The 15,146-nt window shown below is 35.5% G+C and overlaps 2 protein-coding genes across 3 annotated transcripts; one reads left to right on the top strand and one right to left on the bottom strand.

Moving 5' to 3' along the window:
• Positions 1 to 4,511: 4,511 nt before the first annotated feature.
• Positions 4,512 to 8,466, top strand: LOC110785720 (squamosa promoter-binding-like protein 13A). Of its 2 annotated transcripts, none has more exons than XM_021990219.2 (4): positions 4,512 to 4,880; positions 6,120 to 6,589; positions 7,285 to 7,421; positions 7,713 to 8,466. In XM_021990219.2, the coding sequence occupies exons 2-4, from the start codon at positions 6,168 to 6,170 to the stop codon at positions 8,336 to 8,338; spliced, it is 1,185 nt and encodes a 394-aa protein (XP_021845911.1). In that variant the 5' UTR covers positions 4,512 to 4,880; positions 6,120 to 6,167; the 3' UTR covers positions 8,339 to 8,466. The 2 variants fall into 2 exon arrangements, with proteins under 2 accessions (XP_021845911.1, XP_021845912.1); XM_021990220.2 differs by lacking the exon at positions 4,512 to 4,880 and adding an exon at positions 4,924 to 5,209.
• A 50-nt stretch (positions 8,467 to 8,516) lies between these two features.
• Positions 8,517 to 9,545, bottom strand: LOC110785677 (uncharacterized). Its single transcript, XM_021990162.2, has one exon. It carries the CDS (start codon positions 9,543 to 9,545, stop codon positions 8,517 to 8,519), a length of 1,029 nt encoding a protein of 342 aa, XP_021845854.2.
• Positions 9,546 to 15,146: the final 5,601 nt, after the last annotated feature.

Here is a 15,146-nt window from a genome sequence, read left to right as displayed (position 1 = left end):
AAGTGTTATTGTCAATGTCTTAAAAACTTTGTGATCTACTTAAAAACTATACTTATTCATCATACAAAGTATACCATTAAAAGAAAATTATTAACAAATTGTAATAAAATCAAATGAAAAATCAACTCGAAAACGCTCGAAAATTATTAACAAATTATTGACAAAATCTCAAAAGAGGATTATATATACTACTCTATAGTATGACAGTATTCATAGTGCAAATCTAAAATATGGTTTTTGTACTGGTATTATAATTAAGAACAAACAAATCCACATAAAAGTATGAAGTATTCGTAATGCAAATCTCAAATACGGAGTTTTTGAAATAATGTTTAGAGCATACAAACACACACAAGACAAAGTGACAATTAAGAACTTTTTAACTTTTAACCATCAAATTTCACTTTTGTTTGAATTGTTTCCTTCTCACCAATTGACATTTTCACTAAACAATTATTGATTTTAGTTGCCAAACATGGAAGGGCATTCAATTGCACCTGTCAATGTTCATCCCCCACTATTAGCCAGGCAGAGGATTGATGAGACTCGTGAGTACTCAAGTTTTTTAGTAAATTTTTTTTACTCTTTGCAATGATAGAAAGCAAAACTAAAATATACAAGAATATTTATTAATAATGCATTTTATTCATCTGATTTTCTCTTATTTTTTTGAACTTACGTTAATTTATCTTAACTTATTAAAATTTATCATAACTTATCTATCTCTCATTTCCACTTTTATTTTCTTTTACTCTATAAATTTTCACTATTTTTCCATGATGTTTTAATTAATCATATGTAAGTAATGTAACTAGTAGGCTACTGACAGATCCGAAAATTATCAATAGCTGAATCACTTTTTATAAATTATTGAAAAATTAACCAAAAAGTTATTTAAAAAAAACTAATGAAAAAGTTACTGAAATTAAGCAATTTGTTTGTCAAGTGGGATCAGGCAACCCCACTTGTTATAAACTTGTCTATTAAACTTCGTTTCCTAATAGGTCACTAATGACAAATGCACTAATGACAAATGGGCTAGTTTTACTAATGACAAATGAACGAAAAATGTCTAATTTTCATGGGGAAAGACGGCTCGTTGTAAACCTTTCCATTGCTAAATTTTGTTTGCCATTACTCCTATTTATTTTACTATTTAAGCATTAGACTTTATATCTGGTATATTAAGCATTAAGCTGACACTAAATGCATTTGCTTTGATCAATTGGTTTTTTTAATCCAATTTTTTTTATTGCTAAAAGTAGCTTGTTTCCTCTTTTGGTACAGAATGTTTGTACCACTCCGTAACTCTTGGGTAAATTGTGGATTGTTATCCAACAAAAGGTTGATTAGGTTCCAATTAAATACTGAGTAGAAATTAATTTTCATACTCAAAAGGTTGATTTGACACTCCTCTCTCTGGCACTCCTCAATGTGAGCACATTTTTTCAGCCCCTAACTGCCCCTACAGAGTCATGGAAGTTGATTTTGGCACACACCTTGTCATTAGAGCATGGAAAACTATACTATCACACAATGAGTGCTAAAAATCAACTTAAGGAGTATCATTTCACCATAAACCGCTAATTGAATTTGCCTCAATTAGCAGTTTTACTAACTTTTTATTAGACAAAGCTGCCAATTCAATTGATAATTTTACTGATAAAATAAATGGCATGACAGTAGTTTTTTCTCTCTAAAGAGCCGCTAATTAGCGGTTTAATAAGGTGAATTGATGACTGAGTTAGTAGTTACGGAATACTCCGTAGTAGTATATTGCTGATTCTTAAAAAAAAAAAAAAAAAAAAAACACCCGGTTTACCAAACGTGAAAGTAGGAAAATGTTTGTAAAACCTGCGTTTTGGATGTAAAATTGTTTTACAGTTTAATTATTGAACAGCTAATCTTGATATAAGGTGGGTCTGCTAATTTTATTGGTGGACAGCAAGAGCTGCCAATGACGCTTTTAATACCCCGCAGTAGTTATGAACCCTCCTTGTACAGTTGGCGAGAAAATGCTACCTATGTTACTCGGATTCGGATGTTAGTTTCGGACATAGTTGTGTCTAAGTGTCTGATTCGACTAAATTGTGAAATTTTTTCATGATTTTAGCCTAGAATGAAGTGGCAGAGTGTCCATACTCATATTCGAGTGTCGGACTCCGTTACGAATACTTGAGGTAAACTAAAGAGTCCGAAAAGGCAAATACGGACATAGTAATGTGTCCAAATGCTTGACTCGGCTAAATTGTGAAAACTTTTCGTGATTCTAGACTAAAATAAAGTGACAGAATATCCATACTCATATTCGAGTGTCGAGAGACTCGACACGAATAAGTTGAGGTAAAAGAAAGAGTCCTAATAATATAAAAAGGCAAGTACTTCAATGTGAGTTATGCGACCCACAAGGAAACAGGCGCATCAAACCGCATATTAAGCCCTTTGATTCATAGAGAGGGGGGGCCAGCCTAATGCACTCTCATCTTAGTGCATCAGCAATTCATTTGTACAACAAAATCAATTAATTTTACTCCACAGAAAGTCATTCAAGTCGATCTAAGCAACTGGAATTGTTTGGTTAAGGGACCCAGAAAGAGAAAGATAAGATAAACAAGGAATGATTTTCGAGTATTCTTTATTTTTTTCCTTTATGCAACTTGGGTATCAATCTTGTTTTATGTTGTACGGAATACTACGTAGGATTCACCAATTGATAAGCGAGTTTGGAGTGATCGGCTGTTATAGTGATTGGAATGAAATTACCCCTTGGGTTGACCTTCAGAATAAGTAATGTCCCATTCTTTATGGGTGTTGAGTACGAGAGATAAGGATTTTGTGGATAGTAAGGTGAAATAAGGATAACGTAAGTGTTATCTGTTGTACGGAGTATGATGTAAGTTAAAAATGCGATTGGGATAATTGATAAAGTTACCATTTTATCCTTATCAATTCATATTCTCTCCTCTTTCCTTTCTTAAGGGTGATACTGAATTATAGTGTGTTGTATACTTGTTTGTATCCTTATCCCTCCTCTTGTTTCCATCCCCCTAAACAAACACGTACTTTCTATCCGACTCCCTTATCTCTATCCCTTTCTGCCCCCATTAAGTGTTTCCTTTACTATGTTTAGTTGTAGGAGATCACCCTTTACTCCATTGGAACTATATAAGTGGTCCCTTAATTTATTTATTTTATAGTATATACAGTATAATGTCAATGGTTAGTTACCTGTCTTTTTTCTTTCTTTGAGCCATATTCTGTTGATTATATGTAAGCTTTTTGATCATATTTCTCACATGCATGATGGTGTAGGCTAAATTTTGTTGTAATCATAAGAGACTTCGGAGTTCACACGGTTGATTGAGAAATGAAAAAAAACCCTTTAAACTCTTGTGTCACCCCTTTTCAAAGTCATGTGAGTTAGTGATTGATGAGGGTAGAGGGAAAGGAAAGGATCCTTTGTTGTGTTGTACGATATGGTGACGTTTATAACTGTGCAAGATAAGTGCAAGCCCACGAGGTCATATTGATAGCAATATTTATTTTGTACATAGTGAAGAGGTCCTTTATACATATGCCCTTGAGGCCATGAACGATGTTGATGCACCTAACTAGTGCTCTAAATCATGCACTTGTATATCATATGTTCAAACTGAAACACATATATACTCTTAGGTGCATGGTATACATATGCAATCTATTAAAGAGCACGGAGCACTACATAGGAATACACTATAATTTACATCATAGATTAAAAGAAAATGAAAGACTTTAGATGCTGACCTTAATTCTGATGAAAACTATCACAATATTCATTTTACATTGTCAAGAGAATGGGGGCAATAGGCAAAGATAAAGACAATTACTCTAAAGTCTCGTTGGTCTCCATTGCTACGTTAATTGAGTAGAGCTCATGAAAACGAATGTAATACATGTTTAAAACCCAAGTCACAAACAACGTACTGCGTATTTTGATGAACATATAGATTATTCTTCAATGCATGTCCAATGGTAGAACCAAACAATGTCTTGACCTAATGAAAATGATTTCACCTTCCTACCTACTAGGGACACTTTGAGGGAGGATTCTCCAGGTTGAGTTATGTATTTTTGCAAGGCTTCCACTTTCCATAGTAGAAAAAAGTATTATTTTTATTACTCGTATTATTATTATTGTTATGTTTTTGAAGTCTAAATAAAACTAAAAAAATTGTGGGGAAGTTGGAAGAAAACCCAAGGAAGGAGACATCATCCAATGTGAGACACAAGAAAGTACTCAAACACCCATACCCCAACTTTTCTTTCCCTCCCTTTTCTTTGTACTTTTCAAATTTATTTTTTTCACTCAAAAAAGTTGAAAGCAACAACACCCTGTCCCCTTTCCCCTCCACTCATTTTTTAATACTACTTTTTTAAATACCATATTTCATTATTTTACAAACTCTCATTTATCTACTTACTGCAAACCTACAAACCCTTAAAAAGGAAGTCCTGACTCCAATTCTTAGGTCTTTGTGAACATTATTTAACACATTACAGTCTCTTCTTTCTACTTATACATTTCCTTTTTTTGGCCTACAACTTTCTACTTATACACTCCTAAACAAACCAAGCCTCCTAACTCTTTTTCTTTTTTGCCTTCCTTGTCTTCAACCATTCTCTCTCTTTTTCTCTCTCTAATTAGTAACTGTTTCTCTCTCTAATTAGTAAGTGTAATACTAAAACTATTTACTACTGTATTAAGCCCAGCTCTATCTCTTCCTGATCCTGAATTCCTGATCTACACTGTTGCTAATATTATTGGTTTGTAATGGAATCACTGTCAGAGAATGAATGGTTGGGAAGCCCAGATCAGTGTCCTTGTTCTGCAACTCTTTTTTGTAAGTTTTTCTATTTATCTTAATATTTCTGTGTAGGCATTTTCTTGGTGCGAATGAGCCACATGGACTATATTCTGTAGTCCGTGCAAATTACAAGTGGAGGATAGAGGAATCGAACCTGTGACTATCACTTACTCGAGTACATTATATTTGCATTATTACATTACATTGCATCCCCTGGTTTCCTCTTTTTATTTTTCCTAATTGTTTGGGCTTTCTTTATCCTTCCCACTTTCTTGGATTATCTCTGTCCCAAATTTGAGTTTTTGACAGTAGTCTAGTTTGTTATACAATCTGGTGGTTTTTAAGATATTTTTTTAATTTCCCAGGTACCTATTTTTGTAAATTTTACAGCTTTTTCTTTAATCTTCTTCTGTTTTCTATCTTAATTTAGTATGTTTTGCTACTCTGATACCTTCTGTTATTCTTCTTTTTTGAGTCTTTCCTAAAATTTGCCTATTTTTAGTTCATTATTTCTCCAAATTTTTACTGGGTTCTTGGGATTCAGAAAGCTGACTGGATTTTTTGGAGACAGTAGTTGTTATACCCCCATTTTAAGCTGTCTAGTGTCTAGCATAAAAAACTTAATAAACTTTTCGGTTGATCAGTTGTTGTATTTTTACAATTTTCATGTGATTTTGATACTTCAGCAGGAAAAAGACAATCATGGGTGAAATAACTTGACTCTATGTTTTCGTCAATTTATTTCCTATGTTCAACCAAAAGACCTCTTAATGGACTTTGTTCTTATTCTCGGAGTACCTTACAGTGCTTGCTTGCACTTCACTGATTTGATTAATGTAGAAGGGCTTTTTATGCTTCTTTCTTTCTCTGTCTTTGTCTTTGTCTTTGTCTTAGTCTTAAGGTCTTAGTCTTAAATCCTAATTAGTTTCTTAATATTAATTAATTCCACTTTGAAAATGACTGACTTTTATAATCTTTGTTGTTTTTATGTTAGTACTTCCTAAGTGGAGCCTAAACTTCCTAATCATTATAAGGATTAGGTATTTCACCAAATCTATTTTTAGAATCTTCAATATTTGTCTTTGAACTGTTCTTGTATTGCTTTTCTTTTAAAAAAATTTATTAAATCAAACCAAGTTTTGCAAAAGTTGTAAACTTGTATTCGCTTTTTTAAGGCAGGGCAAGGTTGAAGAATTTTAGCTAACTAGTACTTCGTACATGCTTAGCTTTTTTCATTGTCATATTAATTTTATTTGTGTCACATTTTCAATACAGGAAGATAAGAGTAGGGAGGACAAAATTTGGGAATGAGAATGTTATTATATGGGCTATAATCTTAAAAAAAAATACAGTGACAAGGCTGAGTTGGAGAAGAAAGGGATTGCTATTATTTCAGCCATTTTTGGGTCCTCAAACTTTGATAAAGAGAAGGCAAAAGGGGAGAGCCTTGTTGATTTGGAACTTGAAAAGTTGGGTGACATTGGAAAAGGATTTGCTAACAACTTGAAGGGTCACAGAACTACTCTTATGGACCCATTTTCATCAACAGCTGGATCATCAAAGAGGCCCCGAACACCGGGTGGTAGCAGTGGCCAATTGGTTTCATGCTTGGTTGACGGATGTAAGGCCGACCTTAGTAAATGCCGGGACTACCACCGTCGTCATAAAGTTTGTGAGATGCACTCCAAAACCCCAAGAGTCACAATTGGAGGTCATGAACAACGTTTCTGTCAGCAATGCAGCAGGTAAGTAGTCTGCTTGATTTATATAACAATATAACGTTTCTTTGTAGAAATGCTTAGCTGAATTCTGATGGAGTCTTTGCTAATTATGTCGCTTTCAAGCTCATTAAGGTAAAAAAAAAAATAAGAACTATGATAAACGGGTCAAAATGATGGTTTAGGTTTGGTTTCTAGTTATGTAAAAAACATTCAGAACTATGATAAACGGGTCAAATTAAATTGTTCAGATTTCTCTCAGTAGCTTCAGGTCTGTTACAGATTGCCAGCTACTATCGAATTACTGAGACTGAAAAATAAAATTGTAGACAATGGTTATAGTTTGGATTACTATAGTGTTGGTCCTTAATTCCTTATGTAGTAGTAACAACATTATAGTGTTAGCTGTGTTGCAACTACTTGCAAGTGTTTGGACTGTGGGCTGATACCATAATTTACTATAGATGGCGGTGTTTGCTCGGGTTGATTTGTCTTAAATTCAAATCTTGTTCAATTATGAAGCGGAGATGGTAGATAAGGTCTTGTAAGCATTTGGTGTGTGATTTCTCTTACCCCTAATAGTGCATACTTAATTTCACACCTAATTAAGTCATTGCTAATATTGCACATTTCCTTCTTTGGCCAAGCCAAAAAAAAGAGGAGTAGCTGTTATTTTTTGCTGGATCTGGGTAGCATTAAACATCTGTAGTTCATATTTGTAGGTTCCACTCACTAGGGGAATTCGATGAGGGGAAGCGAAGTTGTAGGAAACGTCTTGAAGGGCATAATCGTCGTAGAAGGAAGCCTCAGCCTGAACCCCTGCCTGTCAATCATGGAAATTTCTTTTCTACTAGCCAAGGTTTGGTTTATCCTTCAACGCATATGAATTAATAAGATGGTTAAATTATCATTGACTTCTTTAAGAAAATTATTGCATTTTCTTTTAGTTATGAGTTTTTTTTAGCAAGGGAAGCAAGTACAAGCAGAATTGTCTGAACTCTGAACTCTGAACTCTTTGACTCTCTACTCCCCTGGGTTGAACTTGAACTTAAAAACATTTGTAAGCTGGAAAGTATTTGATGTTAGGAAAAAAGAAGTCACAATTTTGTCAACCATTTTTGTTAATACTGGAAATCGATTTTCTTTTTAGGTAGTAGATTTCTGGCATTCAGCAACCAACCAATAATCCCAGCTACATCTTCAGTGGTGTCAACTGCTTGGTCTGGAGCAGTTAAATCCGAAAGCAACCCAACTCTGTACAATAGTCCGGTGTCGTCAAGTTCATACTCTCAATCCTACAGAGGGAGACAGTTTCCTTTCTTACAAGTGCCTGAATCCTCACTTACTGGAGTTTCTTCAACATTTCATCACGATCCCAATAATGGTGATAACAACAACAACCAGAAATCACCAGTTTTCTGTAATAGCCTGAACCAAGTTATTGACTCGGATCGTGCTCTCTCTCTTCTGTCATCATCAAATGCTGAGACTCCCGAGATGGGTTTGGGCCGTGTCATCCATCATCCGAGCCCAATTAACCCAACTCGACCCATGCTTTCCAGCCTGCATTACAGCAGCCTTACTCCACAGTATCCAGGCTCCTCCCAAACCCAAGCCCAAGCCCAAGCCCATGGTTTGGAAGTACACCCTCAAGGATCTGGGCTTTTTTCAGACTTGAGGACAAATAACAGCCTCTGCCAGAATGTTTTCCAGAACGAAACTGATGCGTCTTCTGCTAATGGAGGTCATCAAACACTTTCCTTTTCTTGGGAGTAATAGTCAGTTTCAGTTGTGATTTGGTACTTAATTCTTCTTCCCTAATCCTAATTAGTCCTTGATGGATACTTTATTGTATGACCACTTATTTTAAGTTTTCAAGGAATTAGCCCCTTTTCGATTTGGTACATTGTTTTTTTTTTTTTTTGACATATGCTCAAAGAACAAAATAAACAAACTACGCAAAAGTATTAAACCACAAAAGAGAAGTAGACGTTGCAGTTGCTAGCTCATGAGCCTGCTGCACTTGTTGACGATCAACCTTGTTGACACAACACCAAGAAAAGGTTTTCCCCACTTTCTTGATTTCCGCAACTGTCCACATGATTTGCACATCTAACATCGCATCCCCTCGCAACAGTTCAACTAACCGATGTGAATCAGTTAAAATTGTAACTCTTGTTATCAAAGACTGAGACGCCCACCGTAAACCTAGAAGACAAGCTTTAGCCTCTGATTGCAAAGCCGAATGAGAAGTGCCTGGCTGAGCTCCTCCCAGAATTCTCCCCTCCTGCAGATACTGACCATCTAGAACCCAACCCATTCCAGCATTCCCAGTAATCTTATGCCACGAACCATCCACCAAGATTATAGCTGGAGCACCCTGGTCTTCCGTACCCGAGATGATAGCCCTGAAAAAACCTGGTGGAAAACCTAAAGAATCCTCAGGAGGATGTAGAAACCCTAAATATGGGTGTTTTTGATTCCGAAGAAAATCATGTTCACCCATCCCCTTATTGATAAGCGCTTGAGCAATTGCAATTGTCGAAATCTCTCCCCTAAATACCCTGTTATTCCTAATCAACCACGGACCCCAAAGTGTACTAATAAAGTACACTATTCTCAGGCTGCGGTTCCCACCCTGGCGTTGAAATTGCCGGATATAAAACAGAAACCATTCCGAAAAGGACATAGTTTCATTGAATTCCGAGTGGATAGCTAGGGATCCACTCCTCCAAACCTGTTGCGCAAAGTTACAAAACCGGAAGAGATGTTGTATGTCTTCTTCGCCACACCCACAAACATCACAGAAGATCGAGACCTGGATACCTTTTCGCCCCAGATTGACCTTGGTTGCCAAGCCATTATGAAGAAGTTTCCACAAGAATAATTTCCACTTAGGATGGATACCCGAGGACCAAAGCATCTTATAAATGTTATTTTGTGGCACGTTTATCATATCAGAAGATTCCTCAACTGCTAGCATAGCGTAGGCAGTCTTAACCGTAAATTTACCCGATTTATGAAAGTCTCAATAAAGAAAATCTTCAGTATTCGAAGTTGGAAGTTTAAGACCAACTATTTTACGAGCATCTTGGAATTCAAAGGCTGTCTGGATCCTCTCATGGTTCCAACCCGCACCTAGAGGATGAATGAAATGATGTACTTTCCAATCCTTAGCTTGTTGTAATGTAACGTGAGAGCTATAAATAGGAATTCCACCCAGGACCCACTTGTTACCCCCTGCCGAAACTTTCTTCCCATTACCAATTTTCCAACTGCAACCTCTAAGAACATTGTTGAAAGCTCTTCCCATGCCCCGCATACCCCAGGAGAGACGTCGTCCGACCAACAAAGCTTGTATCCCAGTATGCAAAGGTTTCAAGAATTTACGGTCAACCGTAGCAGCTAGCATAGATTGGGAATTACTACTTAAACGCCATACGTGCTTCATAAGTAAGGCCTTATTCAAGCATGAAGCACTTCGAATGCCCAGGCCACCTAGCCCTTTAGGAAGCTGAAGAACATTCTTACTAACCCAGTGAATCCCTTTAATTGACTTACTAGCCCAAAAGAACCGAGTTAAAATGGAATCAAGCTTGGTCGATATGGAAAGAGGAACTTCCATACAATTAAAAACATGGGAAACCATAGCAATAAGAACAGAATTGATAAGGATCAACTTTTGAGGTTGAGACAGATGACAAGAATTCCAAGCTGAAATCTTACCGGCAACCTTGTCAACTAAGAACTGAAAATTGGTATGCTTCTTCCCTACCAAATCAACTGGGACTCCAAGATGCATTCCAAAATTTTGAACCAATTGCATCTTAAAAATATCTTTGAAACCTTGTTGGTCAGCTACAGGGGTATTAGGACTAATTTTAAAATGAGATTTTTGTAAATTGAGTGGCTGACCTGAAATCCCGCAGAACCTGTTAAGAACTTTCACCAACTGGGAGCAACTATTAGTGGTAGCAGTAAATAAGAGAAGTACATCATCAGCAAAGAAAAGATGTGTCATCTGGGGGCCACCTCTCATAAGTCGAATACCTTGAAAGTAACCTAAATCATTCCCCAACTGAAGCATTCTAGAGAGGACATCCATATAGAACAAGAACAAATAAGGAGATAAGGGATCTCCCTGACGAATACCACAGGTCGGTCTAAATTGATCAGAGATAGACCCATTGACTAGGACTTTGTAGGATACCGTTGAAATACACTGGTGAACTAACAAGGTTTTTGGTGCTATTGTACATTGTTTTGACTGTTAAACTATGTTACTCGGATTCTGGTGCTAGTGTCGGGCTTAATTGTGTACAATTATTTCGGCTAAATTGTGAAAAACTACCATGATTTTAGTCCAAAATAAAGTGTTGAGGCGTCTATCTCCATGCCATAGAGTTGATGAGCTGACACAGATATTTAAGGCAAAATGAAGAGTCCGAATAACATACTAGTAGCTGTTAAAATGCTTGGCCATTCGTATGTTCTGGGATGCTCCTGTTCCAAAAGAGTTGTCTCACTTTGCATTGTTAACTTTATAAATCCAAACTTCCCTTACTTTGTTGAAATTGGGTTGCCTACCCAACTCTTTTATTTGGACTTTCTTGCTCCCAGGATTCAAGGGTTATTTCTCAAAGTTCACCCCATGTAAGAAAATGCTGTATTTTTTATTTTTATTTTAACTGGGGTGATGTATTATCTATGCAATTCCTCTTAACAATCTCCGTTCATTTTCGTTCTCCCTATTTCTAACTTTTTTTTTAACCCGAAAAGATTTAGATGAACAAAATAATAGATGGAACAATACTTGTGAAATACAATTTGCTATGAGTACACGTCTAGACTTCAGGTTTTTTCCCTTAAGATAAAGTTTGTTATTGTCTGTACAAACTTATACATTTATATTGTTGTGGTAATTGACATTAATCATTATTATATATTTTTTTGTTCTACTACGAGGAGAATAATCTCTCGTGGGAGTTTGCATGGGTACCTCGATGGGCAGCATCCCGGAGCAAAAAGCCCTTAACTGCTCATGTCAATCTCAATTGGCATTAAATCATTATTATGTGATTATGCTATATGATAGGTTCAAATATACAGTTTCTTTCAAGTAAATAAAAACTAGATTAACCTCGTAAAAGCGACCAAACTAAATATTTCGGATGATAAGTTATGATAATTGTCCAATGGGGAGTAAGTTTTAGTCAAGTCATGTAATCATAATTAATTAGGTATGTAAGTTACAATCGGGTCCAATTTAATCGGACAAGTTTAGGTCCAATAAGTTAAACAATAAACATCACGCATCCTTAATGGTATGTCAGATTATCGTTTTATAGACACGTGTATATACCATTCTGGGTAAAAAGGAATAGGTCTATTTGTTTACTAAGTTGTCAAGCTTCTATACTAAACAATAAACATAGCATCCAACAACCCATTATTAAAATAAAACACATCATCCAACAATGTAAAAGGTATCGAGTTTCCCTCAAAATAATGTAAAAGGTATTGAGTCTCTCAAAATAATGTCATTCACAATTTCTCACACACACAAGATATGACCTAATCTTGTTTACATATACTATTTTATTTTCAACTAATAAACAATACTCGTAATATTTTACTCATATTAACCTGTGATTGCACATAATTAAGCATGGTGATTCGTGAGCCGCTTCACATTTTTTTTGTTTTTGATGGAATTGTTAATTAGATTTTGTTTGTTTATTTATTAATTTTTTGTTCTTCTCTCGATTAAAAGTACAAAGACATAAAACATTGAGCTTTCAAATGTTATAAATCATGATTGTTGATTTATCATTAGGATTTATTTGCTAGAGAGACATATAAGTAAGGGTAAAGTCAGACTCGATTATTAGGGACGTCAAAGAAGACTAGCTTGGCTATCTTTTATTTAATTGGAGAATTCGAGCATTTAGGAGGGCAATTGGATAATTTGGCTAACATAAAGTCTCACCCCTACAATACAAATACGTGTCTGATTGTTTAATGTTTTATTTGTTGCTAGCAAAAAGATGTCTTATTGAGCGAAAATCTCCCACAGATGAAACCGGCATACATAAACAGGAAACGAGACTCCTTACAAGAAACCGATAGACATAATTTCTTAGAAACAGTTAGACATAATTTCTTAGTACTCCCTTCAATTCATCCCCATTTACTCGATACAATTTTACACTCTTCATGTATATATGTTCATTTTTTTTACAGCACTTCTACAATACTCTTTAGTAGTCCGTACTAACTAAATGTCTAAATACAGTATAACTAGATATCTACATTCCACAACCATAAATGGTAAAAACAGCAATCTCTAGAGTGATCAAGCTTCGAGGAGGATTTAAAAAAGGGGTTACAAGGACGAGGACAAGTACGTGCTTACTCAAAGAAATTGTCTACTTCAAAAAACAGTCAACTTCCCTTTTTTGGGTGCCTTAATACCAATTTTTTATGGCAAAGAAGTTTAAGAAATATAGTTATCCCCCACTGGATTAAGGAACAACCTTCATGTGGTTTATAATTGTATTACTTTCTTAAAGAAATTGATAATTAATTTAAGTTTGGCAGGTGTCAATTACGTATTACTACCTCCGTTTCAAGATAATGTTTACATTTTTCTATTTAGTCCGTTTCATATTATTTTTTACGATTTGCTTTATTCAATTTTTTGACATGAAAATTTAATACCTTATCTTTTTACCCCTACAATATTTACAATTTTCCACTCATTTTTTCTTTTTTTTTCTTATACCCACCCTACCTTTTCACATTTCTCTTACTTTATCCATATTTTGTTATGTTCAACCAACTTTTCTACTGTTGTCTTAATAATTATGCAAATAGTAACTGTAAATATCTTTATAAAACGGATGTAGTATAGGTCTAATCGTTATGTGTCTTTTTGTAGGTTGGAAGTGAATTGTGACACGCATACGTGGCGTTAGGCCATGTTCGCAAAACTAGCGGTAGCGGGTAGCATTTAGAGATTGAGTAGCGGTAGCTGTTGAAGTGGCGGTTGCGGGAAGCGGTCAATAGTAGCGGATAACGGTTAGCTGTCAAAATAGTGGGTAACTAGTATGAGTGTTTTGCAAAAGTAGCGGTTGAGATTGTAAAATACAATACTTCCTCCATTACGGAAATATCGCATCATTTGTTTTTTACACTATTCACAAGAAGCAAGTGTTGACAAACGTTCCTTCCCTGAATATTTTTATAACTCTAATACTGGCCCATAAACTATGTCTGTCAAAATACCTTCTAATTGGGGGGCTTTAGTCTGTGGGCTATATAATATGGGCTTATGAGATGTGGGCTGTAGCATTCAAATTGACGGAATGTGGCGCGCACGTAATTATCGTATGTGCCTTTTTAAGTTTTAAGACCATATTATTATCATCTTACCAAAATACACGCAATTCAGTTAGCTCATCAATTTTTTATTTTTTTTTGCTTGGCCTTAAAAAGCCCGATTTAATTGTTCAGTTATGGTCAAAACATTGTACGTAGTAATCAAACTATGCTAATTCCTAACGTGATCAAATTGAAATAAATTGTTGCATGTCCATGTTCGGCTTTACCATTTAAGTTTTGAATAAAGCGACAAACCATATATCCAATATAGGTTGATGTTCTTGACATAGAAATTGAATAAAGACTTTAAAGCATACAATTTGTGCTGATTTGGTCAAGTTTCACGGTGTAAAACATACATACAATGAAGTATTGAGCCACGAGTTCAAGATAATTGAGCGTTTTATTATTTCTTAAGAGAAAATAATGGGGGAGAATGTTAAGGATTACATATTTACATACACTTATAAATTGATTACAATTCTTTTGCACAATCATATAAGCATGATTCATCTCATCCACTCAACGGTTGTGGTTTTATGGGAGTAGAATTTCGTTTGATCCAAATTGTTTAGTACTCTGTATTTGTTAATTTTGATTTCTCGTATTGACTATTTTATTAATGAAATAATTTTACCTTACAAAAACACATACACATATAGTAGAAGAGAACAAGAAGTCCAAGATCTTATCTCTTTTAGTTTTTAGTGCATATATTGTGTTTGGGCTCCAATTGGAAACCAATTGGGTCAGCATTCCAAAGACCCAATGTCCTCTAACAACAACATATCAAGCCACTTACCCCTCCAAAGGCTATTCAGCCATCTATAAGGCCCAAGGCCCAACAAGTAATAAAAGACCTATGGGGCATTTACTACACAAACACTATAAACAGACCGTCAAGGTTCACACCTCAAGGTACGTCCAATTTATTGTCTTAAGACTACTCTCTAGAGAACTCTCTCTAGAATCCGAGCATTGTTCTTACTTAGGCATCGGAGGGGCTTTCTTGGAACACCCCCGAGGCCAGTTACATTGTTAATTGTGCAGGTAAATTCGGACACAACTTATTCAAGCAAGCTAGATCTTCCACACTAACAAATAGGGCCTTCATCCGAAGTTCATTGTTTAAACACCGAAACGACCAAATTGCCCGCACTACAAGAACTCGTGTGTTGAACGAAAGTTATTTATATATAGG

The sequence above is a fragment of the Spinacia oleracea genome, chromosome 1, assembly GCF_020520425.1.
Source record: "Spinacia oleracea cultivar Varoflay chromosome 1, BTI_SOV_V1, whole genome shotgun sequence".
Taxonomy (NCBI): domain Eukaryota; kingdom Viridiplantae; phylum Streptophyta; class Magnoliopsida; order Caryophyllales; family Amaranthaceae; genus Spinacia; species Spinacia oleracea.
Note: the sequence above shows the minus strand (reverse complement) of the source record. Positions and strands in the feature narration are given on the sequence as shown.

Coding starts and splice junctions, on each gene's coding strand:
- LOC110785720 (XM_021990219.2), top strand. CDS start 6,168: ATGGGCTATAATCTTAAAAAAAAATACAGTGACAAGGCTGAGTTGGAG. Junction 6,590..7,284: donor TTCTGTCAGCAATGCAGCAG/GTAAGTAGTCTG, acceptor TCATATTTGTAG/GTTCCACTCACTAGGGGAAT. Junction 7,422..7,712: donor TTTCTTTTCTACTAGCCAAG/GTTTGGTTTATC, acceptor TTTTCTTTTTAG/GTAGTAGATTTCTGGCATTC.
- LOC110785677 (XM_021990162.2), bottom strand. CDS start 9,545: ATGCTAGCAGTTGAGGAATCTTCTGATATGATAAACGTGCCACAAAAT.